The sequence below is a fragment of the Ictalurus punctatus genome, chromosome 13, assembly GCF_001660625.3.
Source record: "Ictalurus punctatus breed USDA103 chromosome 13, Coco_2.0, whole genome shotgun sequence".
Classification (NCBI taxonomy): Eukaryota; Metazoa; Chordata; class Actinopteri; order Siluriformes; family Ictaluridae; genus Ictalurus; species Ictalurus punctatus.
Window position 1 is genome coordinate 9,263,636 of NC_030428.2, and position 25,015 is coordinate 9,288,650.

A 25,015-nucleotide genomic window follows, 5' to 3' on the forward strand; every position below is an offset into this window, starting at 1 on the left:
AAAGCTGTGTCTTGATATATTGTGAGTGGACAACTAACAATATATTTAATATGCCATTTTCTTAAAAAAAACATACAAACAAACAACAACTTTATATATATATATATATATATATATATATATATATATATATATATATATATATATATATATATATATATATATATAAATTTATAATAAGACTAATAAGACATTACTTTTATTTGATTAGAAATCAGAAAACAAAATGAATTTAAATAAAAAAGAAAAATATTTTTTTCTTCGCTACAGTCCCTGGAATAGTTCAACTCAACCTGTTCTTTGTATGAGCCCTTCTCACTAAATTTGCTCAGCGAATTGATATTGCGAAGTTTGTGGCAGACTGTTTGTAGAAGCAGAAGCAGAAGTAGCAGAGCACAGCTGTGACTTAATATCTAGATCATTTTCCTGGTATGTACTCCGATATCGTTTAGTCACTGTAACACCAGTCCCTCAAGTTTTACTTCAAAATTCAGAGTAAGCCCAAATTAATTTGCTGAGTCTGGATATCAAATAGATAGTTGCGGTCGGAAGTTTCCACGCACTCTTCATGAAAATGAATTTCATGGCAATATTGGGCTTTCAATAATTTCTTTGAATTGTTCTTTTTCTGAGGCAGAATGATTGCATGACAAGAATTTGGTTCACAAGTTTGAATTTATTTGGGGTTTTCTGTAGTCAACACAAGGTCAAAAATATACATACAGCACATCTAATATTTAGTTGAATGTCCCTTAGCAAGTTTCACCTCGAGCAGACACTTTTGGTAGCCATCAACCAGCTTCTGGCAGAGTTCTGGTTGGATATTTGACGACTCTTCTTGGCAGAATTTGTAAAGTTCAATGACATTTGTTGGTTTCCTGGCCCTGACTCGCCTTTTAAGCATAGTCCACAAATTTTCGATAGGGTTGAGATCAGGACTTTGGGAAGGCCATTCCAAAAGCTTAATGTTAGCCTGCTTTATCCATTCTACAACCAGCTTTGATGTGTGTTTGGGGTCATTGACCTGTTGGAATACCCAATTGTGTTCAAGTTTCAATCGTCTGGCTGATGGTATGAGATTATGCTAAATAATTCTAAGGTAGTCCTCCTCCTTCATTATTCCATCCACTTTGTGCAGTGCACCAGTTCCACTGGCAGCAAAACAGCCCCAGAGCATACTGCTACCACCACCATGCTGAACAGTTATTACAGTGTTCTTTACTCCTCCAAACATATCTCTGGTCATTGTGTACAAACAACTCAATCTTTGTCTCATCTAACCATAAAACTTTCCTCCAGAAGGCTTTTTCTTTGTTCATATGGTTAGTTGCAAATTTTTACATGGGCTTGAAGGTGTCGATTTTGAATTTTTCATCTTGGACAGCAGCCTTTCAGTCCATGGCGATTTAAAACTCGTATGACTGTAGACTAAGGATGGGCGATATGGACTTCAGACTATATCGCGATATGTTCCGGTATTTATTTCCGATAATGATATCAGTGATGATATAAATATAGTACCGTGCACCGCTGTTTATGGCTACAAGTGACGGCTGCGTGCGGTCTTAAGAGCCTCAGAAACACAAACATTGATCTAAAAGTAAAAGTGATTTTCTGGAAGCAAACCAGTTCCAGATCGTCGAGGTACAGTAGCTCCTTGTTTAGCGATGAACTCCTCCTCAGCTTCATGTCCGCCTTCCACCGTACTTGTTTTCGCTCTGCACGTGAGGTGCGAACCGGTCGCACACAGCAATACATCATCGACTAGGCTTTATCGTTATTATCACAGGAAGACTCATTATTATAATGGGGAGAATTTCTACCAGTATATCGCAAATGATCACCCATCCCTACTGTAGACAGTGACACTGATGTTCCAGAAGCTTCAAGTTCATGGCAGGCCTGTGCCTTGGTGGTGCCTGGGTTTTTCCTGACCATCCGAACCAATTTCCTCTCAGCTGATGGTGACAGTTGGGGTTTTCTGCCAGACCTTGGCAAAGTGGCTACACTTCCCAATAACTTGTACTTGCATACAATTGTTTGAACTGATGATTTTATAATCTGCAATTGTTTAGAAATGGATCCCAGAGACATTCCTGACTTGTGTAAATCCACCATCCTCTTTTTCAGATCTGCACTGTGCTCCTTGAACTTTCCCATAGTACTGTGTGTTGGTCAATCCAATGAGTGCTGTCACACAACCCCATTTTATGTTGGCACAGAGAAGCTGGCAGCTGTAGTCAATCATGATCACTAACAGGAAATTAAAAGGCCTTGGTCTTCGCAAATTAAAGGACATTTTGGAATTTTCAGCACCATTGAATTAATAATCTAAGTGTTTGTATGTATATTTTTAACCCTGTATGTATAAGTTTGGTCCTGTGTTGATTACAGAACACCCCAAATGAATTAAAACTTGTGAACCAAATTCTTTTATTTATTTATTTATTTATTTATTTATTTATTTATTTATTTATTAAAGATGTATGTTGTACAATCATTCTGCCCCAGAAAAAGAAATGTTCAAAGAAATTACTGAAAGCCCAATATTGCCATGACATTCATGTCCATGATGAGTGTATGTAAACTTCTGGCTGCAACTGTAGCTGTTTGCTAAGTGACAAATACTTTGTTAAGCTACACTATAAACTTTAAAAAGTATCATTCAATAGATGGCAGAAACATATCCCAAAACAGACCATACAATATCAAGCATTGTAATACAATTTCAGTTGTGTTTCATACAGCAGATACCTTGCATTCAATCTGATTGTAATGTAAAGCATTAAAAATACCTGATATTACTAAAATATCATATCTGACTTTTTAGATAAATCATACATAAAATCCATTGGTCATTGTGCCCTGATAGACAAATAAGGAAAGGTTTGATAGAGTGTGTGACAATTGTATTGTAGTGCATTTTGGACATGAAGCATCATGTTATTGCGAGGGTTTTTTTTTTATTTTATTTTTTTTAATAACTACTAACAAGCATTATTCGTGTCCAACATCTTGGCACTAACAGGAGGCTTGGTACAATAGTTCACTTTATGTACAAAGTATACTAGACCTACCTAAACCAAATGTACTACAGTTAACACAACACTCACATTCTATCAAACACTAGTGGTTTTTCTAACAAGAAACACAATCAGAACACAATAAAATAAAAAATAAAAAACTGGCAACAATAAATAAAAAGTGCTCGATAGCAAAATTGAGTGGCGCTATATGTGGTGCAGCAACGATTAAACGATTACATGAGTTAGTGATGTGACTGAGTGGATAAGTAAAATTCTAACGTAACCTACAGTGGATATAAAAAGTTTATGCACCCAGTTACAATTGCAGGTTTTTGCCATGTAATAATCAAGATAAACCATGTGGAATTTATCTTCTTATTAATTAGCACTTTAATTATGGATGGCTATCAGGATGTGAAGAGACTTTCAACCAGTATAACAAAAAACGTTTTTGAAAAACATTGCCTCTCCTACCTTTAACTAAACTTTTCCAAAGTTTTTATGTAGTAAGGACTCATTTTCCCAGGGCCATATTAACCTTTTAACACATTTCAATGAATAACAACATACATAAGTTTAAAATCCGTACTTCAGCCACACTTGAAATTTATGAAAGTTGTGAACTTTGAACATGAACTAGGTTACACACGCTGAACCCTCATTTGTGCTGCTCTAAAAATAGCTGTTACAGTCTACATTGATACGTTCATACAGTTCAACTCCATGCATGAACATTAGTGAAATGTATACACTAAACTGAAGAAATGCCATACTGTGGCCTATAAAACGCAGTAAACGCACATGAAAGGAACAAAAGTGTGGAAATGATCCATTTAGAGGGTAGGTTGGGTTTTTTTTTTCGCTTGGCTGTTCACAAAATACATTGTTTGAGGTCACTAAAATTTCCCAGTGTGAGCAGTGGTTTCATTTGTGCATTTGAGGAAACTTCCTGGTAGGTCTGCCTTAAAAAGGCATGTGTGGTGTGTGTGTGTGTGTGTGTGTGGTTGATGACCACTCTAACAATATATTGGAATTTAGGAAGTGTAATCACTGATGGCCTTAACATTGGTAACATATTAGGTAAGACTAGTTTGTAGTTTTGGAATTCAACATAAAACACCAACTAGTATCAGTATAAGTACAATTTCATGTCCAAATTTTGCTACAGTTTTTCAAAGCAACCATCATCCAGAGGAGGGTGCTATGGTGAAATTTATCTTCTGATGAATGATGTGAAATCAAGATAAATCAGTCAGATCTTTTTCCACCTTTAATGTGATCTAACAAAATTCAAGTGGAAAATGAATAGAAACGTTTTTAAGACAGAAAAACTTTCCACAACCTGGTTGCATAATCCCCGGTGTGCAGATCCCTTAACTAAGACTTTGTTAAAACACCTTTTGCTTATAAACACAGCACTCAAGTCTTTTTGGTTAAAAAAAAAAAAGTCTACCAATTTCTTGTTTGGCAGTTTTATTTCACTCTTCTTTGCAAAAATTCTTCAAATATCTCAAATTGCAAGATGACCTCCTATGCACAGTCCTCTTCAAGGCATTCCACATATTTTCAGTAGGATTTAGACCTGGGTTTAGACCAGGCCATTTGAAAACATTGGTCTTCTTCTTCTGTAGCCATTCCTTTGTTGTCTTTGCTTGTGTTTTGGGTCATTATTATGCTGGAAGGTGACATTTTTTTCTTCATATATTGCTGACTGAGAGAGGCCTGCAAGTCTTGTGCCTGAGCTATCCTTAAATTCCTTTATCTTGAGTAGAAACTCAGTCCAAGCTGAAGAGAATTAGAACCATAGCATGATGCTGCCACTACGATGCTTCACTGTATTCTTTGGGCGGTAATCTGTCTTATTTTTTTGCCAAACATATCTTCTAGAATTATGCCCCAAAAGTTTTTCCCTAATACGTTTTCTTCATGTCCTTTTTTCTATACGAGAAGGACGTACTGTTCTTGGTAATGTCACTGTACTGCCCCATTTTTTCCACTTGTTCATGCTGGCCTTCATGTTGTTCTACGGTACATCTAATGTTCTGGAAGTCCTTTTGTACGGCTCTCCTGATTGATACATTTCAACAATAAGATCCCGTACATGTTTTGTAAGATCTTCAGCAGTTGGATGAAACCAGGAAGATGGCAAGAAAATCGTACAGAAACTGCAATAATACACAGTCTTTATTTTAGGTTAATCGGAATAACTTCTTTGAGGACAGGTGTATGATAATTACTTTTGAACCTTTTGAATGTCACATGCCCCATTGTAAAAGCGTGTGCACACTCATGCGACCAGGTTTTTGTAGTTTTACCCACGTTTTTCTTTTCCCCTTAGATGTTTCTAATTTATAATCAGTTGAAATGTATTACTTGTTAAGTCACATTAAAGGTGTAAGATGATCTGCCTTGATTTCGGCTTGATTTATGCATGTGCACAAAAGTACAGAAATATTTTGCGGGGGATAAAATTATTGAGGTCACGACTTTTGGCTGGAAGGTAATATCAGAGAAATTTGACATTTACATTTATTCATTTAGCAGATGAATTTATCCAAAGCGACTTGCAAATGAGGAAATACAAGCAAAAATAGCCTGGTGCCATTCTTTGAAATGCATAGTGACACAACTGTAACCGCATTGTATTGATTAGACAAAAAGTGAGACAGGCTTGCATAATAGCGGACTTTTGTGTGAAACCTTCTCTGGAATCTCTCGCACTGGAAGCTTTGTACTATCTGTATTTACTGTATATACTGTACTGTCAGTAAACATAATGTGAAGCTTTTTACTGACATCCACATTAGAGAGTCTGCAGTAATGGTGTAAGATGGCAAATGCTCAATAAATATCTTGTCAGCTGTACACTATTTTAAACTTCTTTTTTAAGCTTTTCTAAACAGTTTTACATGGTATAATGAGAACACATAAAGCTCTGGACATTGAAGTAGTGATGATTGAGACTTTATTGGAAGCATCAGGTCATCAAGGATGATTTGAGGTTGGGCCCCGTCTGGACTGGGTGACTAAAATAGATGCTCAGGTCTTATTCTTATTAGGCCTTAATAAAAGAAATGGACAGAAAAATGTGAATGATTTCTGCTGTGTGTTGCTTGGTTTGTTTTTTCTTCTCAATGAAATATTTGGAAAAAGGAAGGGAAAAAAAGTAATGTGCAGCAGAAATGTTCAGCAGAAATGTTCACTAGAAATGTTCACTAGAAATGTCCAGTAGAAATGTTCACTAGAAATGTTCACTAGAAATGTCCAGTAGAAATGTTCACTAGAAATGTTCACTAGAAATGTTCACTAGAAATGTCCAGTAGAAATGTCCAGTAGAAATGTTCAGCAGAAATGTTCAGTAGAAAAGTTCAGTAGAAATGTTCAGAAGAAATGTTCACTAGAAATGTTCAGTAGAAATGTTCAGTAGAAATGTCCAGCAGAAATGTTCACTAGAAATGTTCAGCAGAAATGTTCAGCAGAAATGTTCACTAGAAATGTTCAGTAGAAATGTTCACTAGAAATGTTCAGTAGAAATGTTCAGTAGAAATGTTCAGTAGAAATGTTCAGCAGAAATGTTCAGTAGAAAAGTTCAGTAGAAAAGTTCAGTAGAAATGTTCAGCAGAAATGTTCAGCAGAAATGTTCACTAGAAATGTTCAGAAGAAATGTTCAGCAGAAATGTTCAGCAGAAATGTTCAGCAGAAATGTTCAGCAGAAATGTTCAGTAGAAATGTTCAGCAGAAATGTTCAGCAGAAAAGTTCAGTAGAAAAGTTCAGTAGAAATGTTCAGTAGAAATGTTCAGCAGGAATGTTCAGCAGGAATGTTCAGCAGGAATGTTCAGCAGAAATGTTCAGCAGAAATGTTCAGAAGAAATGTTCAGCAGGAATGTTCAGTAGAAATGTTCAATAGAAATGAAACTGGAGATTGTGTGTTTGAGTTGAAATTTTTTTTAAAAAGGAAAAAATAAAATAATAGAAATGGACAGAAAAAGAAATGTCAGAAATGTCCAGGTCTGGACACAGAATCTGAGGTCCTCTAGTTGTGGACTACTGCTTGATGTTTGCAAGCAGATTTTTTTCCTGTACAAAAGTGATAATCCAAAGGGAGAGATTGATATCCAGTTAAATTTTATACTTAACACCTTCATCTGACTTTCTATCAGGAAATGTACATCTAGTTTTACTGTATCTTTTCCCCCTGTGTTTCTTGTCTCCCTTGTTTAGACAATTAGCGGATGTACTTGATTTGAAGAAACACCAAACTTGTATGAAGGAGGCCTCGGTGTTGGACTACTTTATTGCAGGATTTTGGTGGGCCAAGGAGATGACCTTCACATGCCAGCAAATCTCATTCATAATGTCCCTCTTACAGCTGTTGCTTGACAACATCAAAGGTAAATATGTAGCAGGAGTAGGACGATATGCACACTGTATGGCCAAAAGTTTGTGGACACCTGACCATCACACCCATATGTGCTTGTCGATTTAGTCCCTGCTTTGCTGTTATAATAACCTCCGCTCATCTGGGAAGACTTTCCACTAGATTTTGGAGCGTGGCTGTGGGGACTTGTGCGCATTCAGCTACAAGAGTATTAGTGATGTCAGGCACTGATGTTAGGTGAGGAGGCCTGGGGTTGTGGTCAGGGTTCTGTGCAGGACACTCAAGTTCTTCCACACTAACCTTGGCAAACTTCATCATCTTCATGGACCTCGCTTTGTACACAGAGCCATTGTCATGCTGGAACAGGTTTGGACCTCTTCACAGTTCCAGTGAAGGGAAATTGTAATGCTACAGCATTCAAAGACATCCTATACAATTGTATACTTCCAACCTTTCTGCAAGATCCACATAGGGGTCTGATTATCAGCTGTCCACATACTTTTGGCCATATAGTGTACATTGGTATGAAAAAACATGTGATAATGAACGTTAAAATAGTGACACTGTTAACAGCGGGTGATTCTGGTGAAATGGTGACATCACAAAAATGTTATTTGCAGATGTTTGGCAGAAACATTATACAGTATATACTGGTTGTTGGGTGTGTCACAGTAATAAGTCTGTCTTTCGACTGCACACTGGGATTTGGTACACATTTGCCCTTTGGGGTTCCTCTTTGTTTTTGAATGAATAAACTATATGGCCAAAAGTACGTGGACACCTGACCATTCAAGATTCAAGATACAAGATTCTTTATTGTCATATGTACTTGAAGAAGAAGAAGAAGCCTTTATTGGTCACATAGACATTACAGCACAGTGAAATTCTTTTCTTTGCATATCCCAGCTTGTTCGGAAGTTCTTTCGACCTCAGAGCCTCCGATCAGTAGTGGCCGATAGAAGCGCTCACCGCTCCTCATGTCCACAGCCATCTCCTTAGTCTTAATGATGTTCAGTGTGAGATTGTTAGCCTCACACCACGTGACCAGTTCTGACACCTCTCTCCAGTAGTCTGTTTCATTATTTGCCCTGATGAGACTGTGGAGTCATCTGCGAGCTTTATGATGACATTGTTAGGCTGGGCAGTGACACAGTCATGCCTTTAGAGAGTGTACAGCATAGGGGCGAGTACACAGCCTTGAGGAGTGCCTGTGTTTATTATGAGGATACTGGAGGAGTGTTTTCCGAGGCAAACATGTCGTGGTCTGCCAGTGAGGAAGCTCCGTATCCAGTTATACAACGCAAGAGGCAGACCCAAGTTATGCAGCTTGTTTATGAGGTTTGAAGGAATTATAGTATAAAATAATCAATAAACTAACTATAATCAATAAAAAGTAGTCTGTCATAGCTGTCCTTATCTTCCAGGTGAGATATAATTTTGTGAATGGCAAGTGAAATAGCATCCTCTGTGGATTTGTTAGTCTTGTACGCAAACTGTAGTGGGTTCAGGGTTGCAGGATATGTTCGTTGACAAGACTCTCAAAACACTCCATGAGAACGGGTGTAAGAGCCACTGGTCTGTAGTTACTAAGACAAGAGACTGTGGCTTTCTTTGGAACAGGTATGATAGTAGTGGACTTGAAGCAGAAAGGATCTATAGCCAGAGTGAGGGAAAAATTGAAGATGTCTGTGGCTACGCTGGACAGTTCTGAAGCACATAGCCTGGGGACGCATCCTGGGATGTTATCTGGACCTGCCCCCTTGACTCTGCTTAGCGACTTGTACACCTGTGTAGGGGACAATGTGAGCACCTGTTCCAACTCATCAGGTGCCACTTCCAGCGTTGTCCAGGGTTTCAAAGTGTGCATAAAAAAGGTTGAGCTCATCCGGCAGAGAAACAGAGCTGCTCGCATATGTCCGGCCTTTATAGTCTATGATGTGTGCTAGGCCTTGCCACATTTTTATAGAGTCATGTGCAGTGTAGTGATTCTGTAATCTTTGTCTAGGGGACTAAATCTGGAATGCAGTGTTCAAAAAGCAGTTATTGGTGTGATGATCAGGCGTCCACAAATCTTTGGCCATATAGTGTAAATCCTCTGGTGCTAACTTAAGGGTTTTTCTTAAGGGTTAAGTTCACTAAATTGGCACCAGAGGATTTCCAAAGAAGAAAAAGGAAAGTCAATAATAGCAAGTTAACTAGAACTGTTTTGCAGTATAATTTCCTGATTGGCTCTGCACTTTTCAGACAAGCACATGCCATTTGCTGACAATTTTAAGGAGTTCACCCGGACACTGCTCTCATCTAGACAGTCATCACCATCGGCAAGCGCCACCGTTAATCCCCTGTTCGATGTGGATCAAATCAAATCCATTACGGATTACTTCAGTAGCAGGTTAATATTTTCTCCCACAGTGATATCCTATTGTTATATTTAACACTCTCCTGAACATGCTGTAATTATCTTTAAAACTATGAGCCAGTAGGATGAATAAAAACCAGATCATTCTTTTCCCTGTTTTTTTCCATTAATAATGTGAATGTGAGATATTCACTCCTTTGCCTACCAGCAATACGCAAATTGGATCCCTTTTTATATCCTCTATAATTAATGCTATGCATAATTCATAAACCGATGAATTGTGAAGCATGTAGGCTTCTGTGGTGCATAACAAGTTGTGGGGGAAAAAAAACAACAAAAAGCGAGGAGCAATTATATTTGCACTGATTTAAAATCTTTAGTATTTCAAGCAAGCAAATTGTGAGCATTTTAAATCTGCTGCTTTATTTGGGTTGATGTGTAAAGCACTCGTTAGTGGTGTAGTCTTATCCGGTCATTCCTTTAGCCTCTTAATACTTTCACTGTCATCCATAAAATGGCCACCAGCAAGCTATAGATGTAGTGTAAGAGCACTGACGTACATTTAATAGTACCATTGATCTTTCGTATATGATATATTGTAATGGCTGTAGTTTATAAAGGGATATCAGAAGTTTGTTTCTTTTTTAATAGTTTGGCTAATGCTTGGTTGACCTTCGGCTGTAATTTTGATAGCTCTGTGGATGCTTGATATGTGGCAAGGTATATAAATGTGCTGTTATTAACAGTGAAAATGATTGTACAGTAACCCAGATTATCTCAGGGCCCTGGAGCTGTGAGGCAGCAATATGACCTGCTACACCACCACGTTGCCCTAGCAAGCTTAACCGATCCAAAATTCATTACGTGATGATAATTTGGCTCAAGATCTTTACTTTTCTTCGTGGATTATGGTGTAATTTTTAAAGTTACGGTTTACCTCTCAAACTCTTACGGTACAGTATACATAACATGCAACGGTAGTTAGATGGAAAAAGTACTGTGCTTAACTGTGAGTGTGTTGGTTTTTTTTGTTTTGTTTTGAGAATGTAGGTTACAAAAGGTTCATTGTTGATACAGATGTTCGATCCTCCATGATAATTCTACAAAGTCAATATAGCATTGCCATGTTTTTTTTTTTGGATCTGGAATCAGGCATGTAAGTTTAACTTTCTGGATCATGATGCTAGTACAGTGTTGTTGCTGGGTTGTTTTTTGTGCATGTCTTTGAAGGAAGGGGATTTGGAGAGGTTTGAATTGAGGACATGGGATATGAAGGAAGGAGGAGGAGTCATTCTGTGGAATTTTGGAGGAAGTTGGCAAGCTTGCCAACACTGATTACTGCAGCTTTAAAAGCATCTCTAATCACCGTCTGTAGTTGCTGGCAGTGTTTCCGTAAAAAGTTGCCAGTGAATCTTGTGCTCGTCATCGCCTCTAAGTGAAGAAAAAAAAGAGTCATTTTATGACTCGGGAGGAAATAGGAGAACAAAACAATGCAAGGGGCAATCATAAATAGGTTAAAGCTTTGATCCACACTTTCATCTTTATTTTTTGTTTCTGTTAACTGCTGGTGGTTTAGCTAGTTCAATTTTGGAGTGCTATCTTCTAGCTTGGCTTCTTGGCAGTATTTGTGCTCGTTTGTAAGTGTTTTTAATTGTGAAGCACTGTGAAAAAGACAGTTCCGTTCCTATTTGTATGGTGTTGGCAAAATGTGAACCCGCTAGTTTGTTTTGAATGAGTTCTAACGTATGTTTCCCAGAACATACATTTTTAAGATTTGTTTTTGATTAGCCAGGAGAGTTTTCTATACGGAAATAGAACGTCGTTTTTAGGTTTGCAGAACGTTCCCCCTAACGTTCTTTAAACGTTCTCTTAACGTTCCCATGCCGTTCTCTTAAGCTCATGATTTTCATCATTTATTTTTAATATTCATGCATCGTTAATCGTTAAATAAAACGAATCAGTCTATGTAAATAAATAATCAGCACACAATCCATGTTTTTCTCGATCCATTGTTTGCATAAAATAAAAACCCATGAATCTCAGGACATTCAAAACAGTAATAATCATTTAATTAAAAAAAAACAAAAAAACAAACAAACAAAAAAACAAACAAACATGAAAACCTTTTCATAGATTTAAATTTGCAAGAACACTGCATCATTAAAAAATAAATTGTAACTATTAAAACGGCCAGTGGTCTGATGTTACACACAACAGCAAAATAAAAATCGGATAATAATCGGATATTAAGACTTTGTGTATTTTGCCATAAATCTTGTCAAAAATAAAATACACTTAAATAAAATCCTCTGCAGTTTGGTTCTCAGATTCATTTATTCAAGACAAATACACTGAGTATAGCTCGAGTGCAGCGTCACAATAGTTTAAATATAGACTAAACAAGCTGAGATTAATAAAAGCAGATCTCCCTCATTCCCTCCCTCATTCACTCCCTCATTCCCTCCCTCATTCCCTCCCTCATTCAGTCCCTCATTCCCTCCCTCATTCCCTCCCTCATTCACTCCCTCATTCCCTCCCTCATTCACTCCCTCATTCCCTCCCTCATTCACTCCCGCTTCTCTCCCTCATTCCCTCCCTCATTTCCTCCCTCATTCACTCCCGCTTCTCACACTAACTGCTCTCACGGTCAGCAACCGGCAGGCTGGGCGTCTTTTTGATCAGAAACCACCTCCGGTCCTACAACCCCAATTCCAAAAAAGTTGGGACGCTGCAATGATTTTGCAAATCTCTACTGAAAGTCTCTGCCTCTCTAAGATAGTCTTTTTATACCCAGTCATGTTACTGACCGGTTGCCAATTAACCTCATTAGTTGCAAACTGTTCCTCCAGCTGTTTCTTTTTAGTAACACTCACTTTTCCAGCTTTTTGTTGGCCCCCACCACCCCACCCCATCCCAACTTTTCTGAGACCTGTTGCGGCCATCAAATTCAAAATGACCTTATTTCTTTCTTAAAATAGTACATTTCCTCATTTTTAAACTTTTGATATGTTTTCTATGTTCTAGTGTGAATATGGGTTTAGGAGATTTGCAAATCATTGCATTCTGTTTTTATTTACATTTCGCACAGCGTCCCAACTTTTTTGGAACTGGGGTTCTGGGAAGCTGTTTGTGATATTGAGAATAATTAAATCATTAAATATCACAAATAAAATATTTGTGATCTTTAAAAAAAAAAAAAAAGGAAGTGTAATCAGTAATGTTCTCCTATTACACTATATATACACTCACTGGCCACTTTTATAGGAACACACGTACCCCTCCATATTCATGCAGTCATCCAGTCATGTGGCAGCAGCACAGCGCATAAAATATGCAGATAAAGGCGAGAGCTTCAGTTAATGTTTACATAACACATGGTTGTTTATGCCTGACGGGCTAGTTTGAGTATCTCAGAAACTACTGGTCTCCTGTGATTTCCACTCACAGTATCTAGAGGAAGTATCTAGAGAAAAAAAAACATCCAGCAGCAGTTCTGCGGGCGGAAATGTCTTGCTGATGACAGAGGAGAATGGTTCAGTAAATCAAATAACCACTCTTTACAACCGTGGTGAGCAGAAAAGCATCACAGAACATGCAGTACAACACTTCAAACCTTGTGTCACTGTAGCATTCCTGTCAGTTTGAACCAGTGTGTATAAATATAAACTGTAAACTGTATAGACGGTTGTGTGTGCATATCACTTTTTATTTTCTGCATTATGATGTTTGATGCGAATGTGAACTGAAGCTCTTGACCTGTACCTCTTTATAATAAGCACATTATAATTATTGCATGAATGAGTAATCATAAAGGCGTTCCTATTAAAGATGCCAGTGACTGTATATATAGGCTTATATTTCATTGTTATTGCTCTAAAATAATGATCGTAAATGACTGTTATATTAATATAAAACATTGTTATTATATTTGTCAGGGCTGAAGCTTCCCATTATCAAATGAGTAAGATTAACAGACTAATTCAATCGCCATTTATTCATTCCCGGAACATTCTTTCAAATATTGTAGTCAGGCATTTGCCTTTTGTAAAGAGAAAGCCTGCCACCTAGTGGTCATAAACGGGTCGCGCGTGTACGTTTTCCCTCAGGAACCCTGAGCAGACACCCACACGTCATTGTTTGAAACCAATTGAAATTCTTTCCATTAAACACATTTAACTGTGTGATGTGCTTCAGTCTTTTCCAGCATTACAGACTCTACGAATTCCTCTTCACTCACCCGAGAGACGACATGCTGCTAGGAATGGAGGTGATTATAATCTTATCATATATATATATATATATATATATATATATATATATATATATATATATATATATATATATATACACACGCACACACACACACACACACACACGTATATACGCCACATGAGGTTCAGATAACAGATTCAAATCATTCAAATTGAATTCAAGCAAGCTGAAGTTGTCCCCAATACCCCAGTGCCATTCATCTGTGATGAAATCAGCAAAGAAGTATAATCATTTCTAGACAGATGTTGTCATTACACCAGTATGAGGAAGTGTCTTGTGACAGGAAGCCTAAATCGAGTTAGAAGGAAGGCAGTGACGTGTGTGGAGATCAGCCAGCTTTTCCTATCTTTGTTCTTGTATCGATAAGCTAATCTCTAATCAAACCCAATTAAACACAGCAAGACTCAAGATTTATATATATATATATATATATATATATATATATATATATATATATATATACACACACACACACACACACACACACACACACATACATATATATATATATATATATATATATATATATATATATATATATATATATATATATATATACAGTATATGCAGTTGTGCTCATAAATTTACATACCCCTTGCAGAATGTGCAACATTTTAGTAATTAGAAATAATAATAATAATAATAATAATAATAATAATAATAATAATGATAATGAACAGGATGATCGATGTGAATTGTTATTATTTCGTTTTCTGGGAAACATGTAAATGTCTTATGTAGCTTCTCAAGGGCGGTACTAAATGAAAAAATTAAAAAATCTTTAAATAAAACAAATTACACCAATCGTCCTGTTCAAAAGTTTACACACCCCTCCACAACCCCCCGGGCTCAATGTATCATGTTGCTTTATTGATCATCACTGAATGTTTTTGCACATTATGTAATAGTCGTGTACGAGTCCATCAGTCGTCCTCAGTGTGAAAAGATGGAGCTCAACATCATATAGACGCTCTTGGAAAGGTGTCAAATATGCAGAAGATGCTGGAAAAGTAAAGAATGTGCCGGACCTGGAGGATTTTTCTGAAGAACAGTGGGGCGGTTTAACTGGACAATCATCACAAAACATAAACACAGTCGTTGATCATCCAGGTGACGACACACAGTATCAAGAATCAAGGGTGTGTAAACTTTTGAACTGGTTCATTTGTGTAAATTCATTTATTATTGTGTCTTGTGTAAATATGTACACATCTGTTATGTGAAATAATTTATTCAGGGCAGGACTAAATACATTTTTAAAAAATGTTATTTCAATAATCCCTATTTTTTTTATTATTATTATTATTAGATTCTGCAATGGTAATATAATACACACACACACACACACACACACACACACACATCACAAGTACTTTGCTTTTATTACATGCTTTTATTACATCGTTTTCAATGTACTTCAGCTTTGCACAACGACTGTCATTTCAAATAAATGAAGAAAAAAAGGCAGAGATTAACTGCCTACACTGACATTTTCCAGGATTCACGAGAGTCCCAGTGCAGTTTGGCACAATCTTCTTTTTAATTGCTTCACTCTGAAATGGAATTGAAGCTGACTAGCATGTGTTTTTCCCATTTCAGGACACAGATATAGCAGATATGTGGTGACTCACCAGCAGCAGATATAACAGCTTGTTCAAATTCATTTATCATCATCTTAATTACCACGCAAACATTCAGCAATCAGACCTTTTTCTCTCTTTCTTTCTTTCTTTCTTTTTTACATACGCAAGCTATTTGACCACCGGTTCCTTCTAAAATAAGACAACCCAGATGCTGTTGCAAATTAAGCGGCAGTAAATTGTCTCCACATCTCGTTTTGGCTTCGCAGCGCGCCTGCCCCTTGTCTCTCTCGCTTCTCCATTTTGCAGGTGGTGAACGGCATTAATGAGAGCTGTCATCCCTCCGTTTGAAATTCAGCTCGGGCGGATCCGAGCCTGCCTCTCAGCTGATTTGCTCATCCATTATTAACGTGTAATGATTATGTTCCATACACACTTTCAAAATGTCAGACAGCAGGGGGGGTAAAAAAAAGAAAAAAAAAAAAAAAAGGAAAAAAAAAAAAACCTATTGCTAATATTTTTTTCGTCCGAGCGGCCATTAATATTCATGACGTGTCGCACAGTGCACAGTCTGTCTCCGAACTATAAAAGTGTAACGTCCCTAAAATGGGAAAACTCATTACATCAGAAGAGGAAGACAAGCTGTAGATTTGTTTAGCGCCCGAATGGTGCGTTAAGCTGCTGCGAGTGAATAGTTATATTTGCTGTGGAGCATCATGGGGATCAGTGAACAAATCTAGGTCAAGCGCCGTGCCACAAACATAATGGGTCCCGAACGTCATATAACATGAGCATTTTCTATTTGTTTTGATGGAGGTTTCAAAGCACTGTTTGAATATTAATGTCCTCATTTTTCCACCTCTCCTTTGTCTCTCTGTGTGTACATTGGAAACAATTTAGTGAACCAACATGTTTAACAAGTTACACAAAGGGAAGCAGAAAATCCTTTTCTCTTTTTTTTTTTTTTTTTTACAGCCATTAAAGTGACGTTAATTCGTTTATCGGGAGATGAAAAAGCATGAATCATGTGCAGGGGAGTAATGCAGAGCAATTGAGTAATGAAGGACCATTGTTCTTCCCCTCACCCTCCATTTGACATTGTAATTATCTCAAATATGTAAACCACAGAGCCTTTGTTTTTCTTACAGAGCCGGGTTTGGATTCTGTGTGCGGGGGCTTTCTGCCAAGTGAACTGTAAAAGCATTCCAGCTAAATGACAAGAAAATGTAACTCACGGCCTTAACTCGAAGCCTAAATACCTTCAGGCGTAAACGTTTATTAAAAATCGACTTGCGCATCGTTGTTTTTAGACTTCATTTCTGAGTAAACGAGGCAGGCGTGTGTATAAAACATGCACTGTTGCTGACATATTCGCTGCTGTTGTGTGATGTCCTAGAGATACATCGAGGTAGTCAATTCAGCTGACTTCGTCGCGCCGCTGGAGGAGGGAACACCGACTGATGACCTCCATCACATAGCCCCCTCCCCGGTCGCGCCGCCTGATCAGGTAAAGAATGTAGCTACTAAAACACGCTTACAAAATCCTCAAAGGGCTACACAGAAACGAGGCTTAAACAGTCCAGTTGTTGGTGTGGTGCATGTAGTGATTCAGTTTTTGGCCTTGTGATACGACTAGTGAGTGAGAAAATGTGTTTCACATGTGAATCATTTCGAAGAGGAAACATGAATCTAGTTCCAAGTATGAGTAACATTTTTCCTTTTCGCTCACACCGCGCAGCACTCCAGCTGGAATATGCAGGCTGTGCTCCATAGTGAGGGAGGAGAGGGACTGTAATTCTCAAACAATCTGCTCTCTGTCCACAAGCCAAAATTCCACTCAGATCCTCTTGATTTTAGGAAGAAGTGCTGTAATACTATATGAAAATGTTGTTTTTTAAATTATATATATATATATATATATATATATATATATATATATATATATATATATATATATATATATATATATATATTAAAAACATCTGGCTGTCAGTTTAAGTATTGTATACACCACACACTGCTGATTTCTTTTGAAACAAGAAGGACACCTGAAGTTAAAAGAAATAAATAAATACTGTACATGCAGTTCAAATCAAAACCACATGTAGGTGCTCTGCGTCCTGTAATAGCTTCCTTAGAAGGACTTTTCCCCTGAGTGTCAATATTGTTTCTGCATTAACGCCTTGTTTTGAATGGGTTTTTCAGAGCCATGTCTCATGTCCCATCTGTAAACGGTTACACGAAAACATCTTTTCCCCATTAATAACAATTCAGGTTCCGATCAGAAAGCGCGATATTTTGCTATTATGCAGCGTCTGAGAATGTAAGAAGCGTCCCCGTCTTACGGGAACAGCTTACACAAGTAAACATATCTGGCAGGTTTATGTAATCCTGTGCGTTGGTCGAACGTTAGTTACACTTTGTTTATGGCTGGATTTATGTTAACGAATGCATTTATATTATTTCAGGACTCGGACGCGTGCGCGGAGAAGGACGAGGAAGAGACGGATGAATGCGAACAGGTAGAGACACTCGAAAGCCGGGAGGGTTTCAGTGTGGGAGATGTGCGAGAAGTGCTCGAGGAAATGACCAGAGAGATGCTGGGAAAGCTGCAGGTAATGACGCATGTCTGAATGAAGTGTGTGAATGAAATCAGCATTTAATAATGAGTGTAAAGTTTATGAGTGTTCATTTTGGGCATCTTTTAATAAAGGTGGGTGTAAATGTTTTCACACGCCAGAATGAACTTAAAGTCCCCCTGAAAGTTGTTTTTGAAGGCTTTTAGTATGATTATGCCATCCCTAATGTTATCTAGAAGTTAGTGTGCGCCAAAACGATGAAAAAACAGAGGACTAGGCCTTTTTTGGAGGCTCCTCATATACTATGATTAGACGATCGCCTCACCTGTTTCACATCACCTTCTTCTTTCAACTTCTGACATCGCTATTAGTCCTAAATTACCCCTGTCACGACTTTTTGGAACGTGTCACATGAATCAATTTCAAAATAAACGTTTATCTTCAAAAAAAAAAAAAAAAAAAAACCTATGCGGTTGATTAGGTCCAACATCAAAAACCTCGTCTTTCTTTATACGTTTTTGCCCACCCCCCCCCCCCCCCCCCCCAAAGTCAAAGTACATTTCTAAATCATTTCTTTTTTGTTTTCATTAGCGTTTTCCATACTGTCCCAACTTTTTCGGAATCAGGGTCGCATATTAAAGGAAAGGAAAGTCTGCGACGCAAAGACGACTAAAGGGAGAAGCCGCAGGGTCCTGGAAGGAACGATATTAGTGAATATATCAGGTCTGAGCTCATACTGTCCCACAGGCCTCCTCTACCCAAGTGATCGTGCCAAAAAAAAAAAAAAAAAAAAAAGAGATCTAATATTAAAACTTGAGTAATGTTCCCCAGCTTAATATCGTTGGTATTCTGCACATAACACGGAACACATTAGACAGCTCCTGGCAGATATTCTGATTAATTTCACGGTAGACTTAAGGTGGAATCAAATTACTGGGTGTGCTGCGGTTGCAGAAAACAATCTGTCCTCGCAGATTGCTGTATTGTGTCATCCCTATCGTACATTTTCACCAGCTTAACAAACAGCAACATGCAGGTAAAGGAGGATTTTCATTTAGACGGGGATAAACGATTTCACACGCACTCCACTCGACTTCCATAAAGACGTTTCTGTTCCTGTAACGATTTCTGGCTGTTTGTAGGCGTGTGTCTGAATGAGCCGCTGTAAGATCGGTCCTGTTTCCATCCATTTTTCTGTTTACTCCACTGTAACATCTGCTCAAGGTCAATTACATATTTCACTCCGAGCTATATTTAGTCTTGTGCAACAACTCAAATCTCTCGCAGCTTACGCAGTCCGCATTGACCATCCGTTGTGTGTTGGTTTTTTTCTGTTTTGTTTTTTTTTTTTCTTCTTCTTCTGTTCTCCTTTGAGGCTTTTCTCTCGGGATCGGGTTAAGCTGTTGAGTATATGCTTAGCATCACAGCCTGCTCCAGCTAGTCTGAAGCGTTTGATTTTGACGTGGATTAAATCTGCCACTAGAACTGTTCTTCTTTCCCCGTTGAGTGAAGTTTAATAACATCCGTTTTTTTTTTTTTTTTTTCTTTTTCTCCCCCTCTCTGGGATATTTTAGTTGCGAAAGTTCCCAGGAGTGTCATAACTCATGTGGATCTCATCATGCCTTATATGGTAGAAACTCGGAAAAAGGCAAATGCTGGAAATGCTGTGGGTGACTTCCCAACCATATTGTTACCATTACAGATGTGCGCTGGAGGCATTTAATAGGCCTGTGTGTACAATGAGAATCCGGGAAAAGAAACTTCACCCTCCCTATTAAAACATTAGATCTTTACTGCAGGGTGTTCAGTGAAGCTTGTAGCAGAGTTGTTTCTAAACAAGATGTTCGACTGAGTCGAAATACGCAGCATGTACTGTTTTACATCACGTAGATCATCTGTGACAGTGTTATAGATGTTGAGTTTTATGGATGCATGCGATTTATTTTTTGTATCCAACAGGAAGATTTCACAGAGAAGCTGCGCATCCAGGAAGAGACCTACACGGCCAGGTTAGAGAGTCTCAAGAGGCTGACGTCCAAATAAACGTCTGCTGAAGAAAAGGGAAACATCCACCTTTTCTTTTTCTTTTTAGTTATGACACCAGGAGTTCTAAAGTAAAACCAGTACAAATATGTACTAATACGCTTAAGAAGTGCTTTATAAAAGTCTTAAGTAAGGAATAAAACATGGCAGTGGGTACTGTTAAAGGAAAATAATTTCCAATAAGAGCACCTCCTTTATAATTTATTAATAAATGACACCTTATGTTTTTAAAAAAATATATATTTATAGTTACATATAAAGTTGTGGAATGTCCAGGAAACAAGTTCATTTCCTGTTTCTACTTACAGCAGCGATAAACAGCCGTCCATTCACCAGCTTCTTTTTTTTTTTTCTTTCCTTTTTAGATGTTAATAAGGCAAATAATAATAATAATTATGCTTTTCATGTCAAAACACAAACTGAGACTCCTTCCATAAACGTTAAGTAAAAGTCTCCTTACAGAAAGCTTCACCCTATGAACGATTAGACATTTTTCTTTATCGAGTAACGACACATATTTAATCTGTTTATTATTAGGCTTAGGTTATGCGGAGCCTCGGCTGTATAAGTCCTCGTGCACGAGCTGTTACTATAGAAACGGTAATGCGTTCGAACAAGGGCACTAAGGTAAATCTGTGCTTTGACTTGCAGCCGGAACTACTGACAAAGCTGCTGTTATAGAAAATGAATCGACAACTTCTGACCAATCGAATTTGAGAATTCAGCGTCGCTGTGGTATAAAGCAAATAAAAAATACAACTGAAAGAACAAACTGAAAGCAACACACCTAACTTTGTGCAGTAAGGGTTCGGTTGGTTTCTGGAATGACCAACAAACTGCTATGCAGTTCAGCCAGAACATAATACAAATTCAGTCGTGTTGTTTACGGAGCAGTGGAATGTCACATTACAGCGCTAAACATTCCTGCGGACTTACTCGATCATAAAGAGTGCACTCAAAACATGAATTCATCACCCTTACTTGAACTGAAGAATTTTACACAGAATTTAGTTCATTCAAAATGAATCAGTTTAGACAGACAGACAGATAGATAGATAGAGAGATAGACAGGCAGACAGATAGATAGACAGACAGATAGATAGCGAGATAGATGGATAGATAGAAAGACAGACAGGCAAGCAGACAGACAGACAGACAGACAGACAGATAGACAGATAGATAGATAGATCATTTTATTTGTCCTCAAAGAGAAAATTTGTTTCCAACGTGGTTGCGTAGAAAACATAAACACGACACCATACATATTAACCATCAAAACAATCACAGACATAGACGGGAGAAGGGGACCAAAAAAAACATCAGGATCAAACAACAAATGCCAGATCACAATGGCTGATTACCTAATGCTCGTATAGCCATAGATACAAAATTCCTACCATAGCTGGTTAGTTGGGTCAACACAATTTAGTAGGTCAGATTAATTTACTCTAGTGTGTTTAATTAACTTTATAACATTTGTCAAACAAAATTTTCTTATTTTGATCCAACTTAATTTAAAAAAATCATTTATAGAGGTTTAATTCATTTTTTTAGGTTTAAACAAGCAGTTTAATTCATCACTGTACATATGCACAATGTACCTAATGAACAAATAAGAAAAGACCGGGGTCAGTACTGACATTAGTATAGATCACTGAGTGCACACAGCCTAAGCACATGCGCCGCTCTTCAGCACAATGGTAACCACAAAATTCAAAAACGTTACAGGAACTCCTTCAAGTGTCCAACTTTAAAGTGCACCTATTATGGTTTTTCAGATATTACCTTTCATGTAGTGTGTTATGGAGCTGTTTGAGAATGTAAAACATCTACAAAGTTTCAAAAATCAAAGCGCACGACAAACAGAGTTCTTGATTCCCAAACGAAGGAACCGATTCTGAACAGTTGAAGCGAGTCGTTAGTGATTCCAGACTCACTTCCTGTAGTAACCTACGCAGGTTTGTAACAACAACAAAAAACCCCGCCTCTGGTCTTCATTTGCTGCTCGCTAGTAGACCAATCACAACAGACTGGGACATCTGACCAATCAGAGCAGAGTATGCTCTCTGAAAGGCGGAGTTGAGAATGAATCCTTTAGAATCATTGGATCATTGAACGAGTTGTTTGAGAAACTGGGGGGGCTCATTAAATTATGAGCACGTTAAAGTATTTTTTGACCTCAGATGCATGTAAATCTATTGCATGAGACCTTTAAAACAAATTTGGGCACGTTTCAAAACCATAATAAGTGCACTTTAAACACTAATGTGTCTTTCCCTTTTCTGAGAAACACATAAAATAACACTTAATCCCTAAATTTACTTTCCTAATGCAGTCCCTTACAAAGCATGCTGGGAACTACAGATCCACTGCCCAGTTAGTTATGTCAACAAAAAAATGATTCATGTAGTTTTACCACAAATGTATTAAGTAAACTTCAGTTTTAAATATTATTAGGCAAACACAATGAAATCAAGTCAGCTCATTCTAATTAATTCAACTGAGCAAATCATCGCTGCGAGTGTGTGATCTTGATTGACTGAGAATGTGGATATTTCCCCCTTTGTAATATTTGAGTTATGCTCATTCTAGATGTTTGATGTTGACAGTAAATACGAAGGCGCTGCTTTCAGAAAGGTGCTCGCTCTGGATTTAATCGTGTAAACAGGCAGTTATGATATCCGTAAACAGCTCGTGAGCAAAAGGAATATGTAATTGAGTGGTTTGTCTAATGTTTGTGTGGAGTTTTTCCCACAAGTCATTAGCTGTGTGAAAGTAGTCCAGCGCTATGGCGATGCAGCATAACTCATGGCCTAAATAGCTGAGTTGCCATATAAAGTGATGTATTATTAAAGCTGAATAGTGGGTTTTCCACTGCATTTGGAGGAGAAAAAAAAAGAAGAAGCAAAGGCGTATATCTATAAATATGCAGTGCAGTTTGTATTAGAAACAGGAGAGCCATCTAATTTTGTCTCTCATAATTTATAGAGTGAATAAACTTGAACGTGCGTGTTCAGTCAGCACAGGATCAGATTACACTAATATTCGCCCATGCCTGCGTTGCACTGCTTTTTCCTACCCGGTTGATTTAGTTCTTCATTAGCCTGCGGCTCTTTGTGTTGACACAGTGGGGTAAACTGAGATACTTTCAGGCTGAATTCCTGACGAACATGTTCGTGCAGCCTGTTGTTTGGAATCGCTCTTTTTCTTCTTCCCCACTGACTGATAGTGTCATTTCCGAGCCAAGAGCTCAGTGACCTTTTCTTCAGTTCATAGAGCAATTTTTTTTCAAAACTAATAATAATAATAATAATAATAATAGAATTAGTTTTTTTTTTAAACAATTTTTTTTTAAAAAGTCCCCCTACTGGCCACACAAAGACACTGCAGATAGATCACTTAACACACTGTGGCGAGTGTTCACCTGTCCCTCATCCTGATAATGGATTACCAGAGGGAGGTTTCAGCTTTGCCGTCATCGTCTTACAAGCAGCGAGGTTCAAGGCTTAATGAAACAAGCCTGGCTCGTGTTCCTCAGGGAGTCCCTCTCAGTCCAGTGCACAATCTCAGTCTTTAATTGCCCTCTCTTTTGTGGTGGCGTAAACATGTGCTTTATGGGACGTGTTTACATTTGACTCAGTACCAGTCTTGCCTCTCTCCGTGCCACTAAAGCGTTTGCCCCGGAGCTACCAGTCGAAAAGAAAGCTTTGTTTATTTTTGTTGTAAAAGACACTGTTAGCTGTCAAACTAATTCAAAATAGATGGGATTTCTGTTTAAGTTTCGAACGTCTTACTCAAGCACGCCAACAAACGGGGAAAAAAAAAAAAATCGATTTATGGCTTTTAATCAAAAACAGTTTGCTTCCTGTCAATAAAGCATCGTGAATCAAAGAGATTTCTGTGTAAAACATATTTCACAACCAGCTCACTTGAAACAACAACAGTTTTTTTTGTTTTTTGTTTTTTGTTTTTTTTGCGGAGTGACACTGCGAGACTTAATCTATCATGTAAAGCTTTCCAGAGCGTTATGCAATAGAACTGGGTGGAAAAGAGAAAGGAGGTCGAATTTGCTGAGAATGGCGCGCTGTTTATCTTGTAACGCATCAGCTTTGAAATTCCAACTGTTTCCTTGTTTCTGCTCCAGTGCAAGACCTCCCTCTTTTTCCCCCTCGCTCCAATCTCCTTCTCAGTGTTATTAATTGCCATCAAATGCCTTCGTGAATACCTCCTTCTGCACACGGATCTGCGCTGACCTGCGAAACCCAACCCGCTCCTTTCAGAAGGCCTGCGGAACAAGACCTCGTTCAAGCGCAGATGCCTGGTGTATGTAACGCGTGTTGTTTTTTTGTTGTTGTTTTTTTTTTTTTAGAGGTGGGCTTTTCTCTAGCTTCGAGCATGATAACGGGTCGGAAAATCCGTTTAAACAGAATCGTACCCGTTCTCCTTTTAAACAAATGACTGAGTTGTTTCTCTCTCTCTCACTCAAAATACCTCTTTAATTCAAAGTCACAGGCCCTTTTGTGGTTGCTGAATGACTCCAGGCATCTGGCAGTCTCAACACAATGAAGTCCAGAATACCGAATTATGATCGTTCCAATTCCTCGAGCTCGAGCGTCGGTGTCTGCAAACAAACGAGTCAAAAAGCATAACAAAGTTTTTACAGCTCTTGTCATGATTGCCTGCTGTCGGTCTAAATTACTTCAACAGCGTTACGCTTAAATGATAACAAAGTATAACATTTAACACGCTTAAAGGATAAGCTCAGGATGGAAAGGGT

The 25,015-nt window shown here is 38.0% G+C and overlaps 1 protein-coding gene across 1 annotated transcript in view; it reads left to right on the forward strand.

Moving 5' to 3' along the window:
- Positions 1 to 24,072, forward strand: part of cabcoco1 (ciliary associated calcium binding coiled-coil 1) — a 39,576-nt gene extending 15,504 nt beyond the window's left edge. Inside the window, exons 3-8 of the mRNA XM_017484294.3 lie at positions 7,249 to 7,418; positions 9,650 to 9,797; positions 13,959 to 14,031; positions 17,013 to 17,123; positions 18,085 to 18,231; positions 20,155 to 24,072. Coding sequence (XP_017339783.1) covers positions 7,249 to 7,418; positions 9,650 to 9,797; positions 13,959 to 14,031; positions 17,013 to 17,123; positions 18,085 to 18,231; positions 20,155 to 20,238 — 733 coding nt within the window. The 3' untranslated portion in view covers positions 20,239 to 24,072. The remainder of the gene's footprint in view (positions 1 to 7,248; positions 7,419 to 9,649; positions 9,798 to 13,958; positions 14,032 to 17,012; positions 17,124 to 18,084; positions 18,232 to 20,154) is intronic.
- Positions 24,073 to 25,015: the final 943 nt, after the last annotated feature.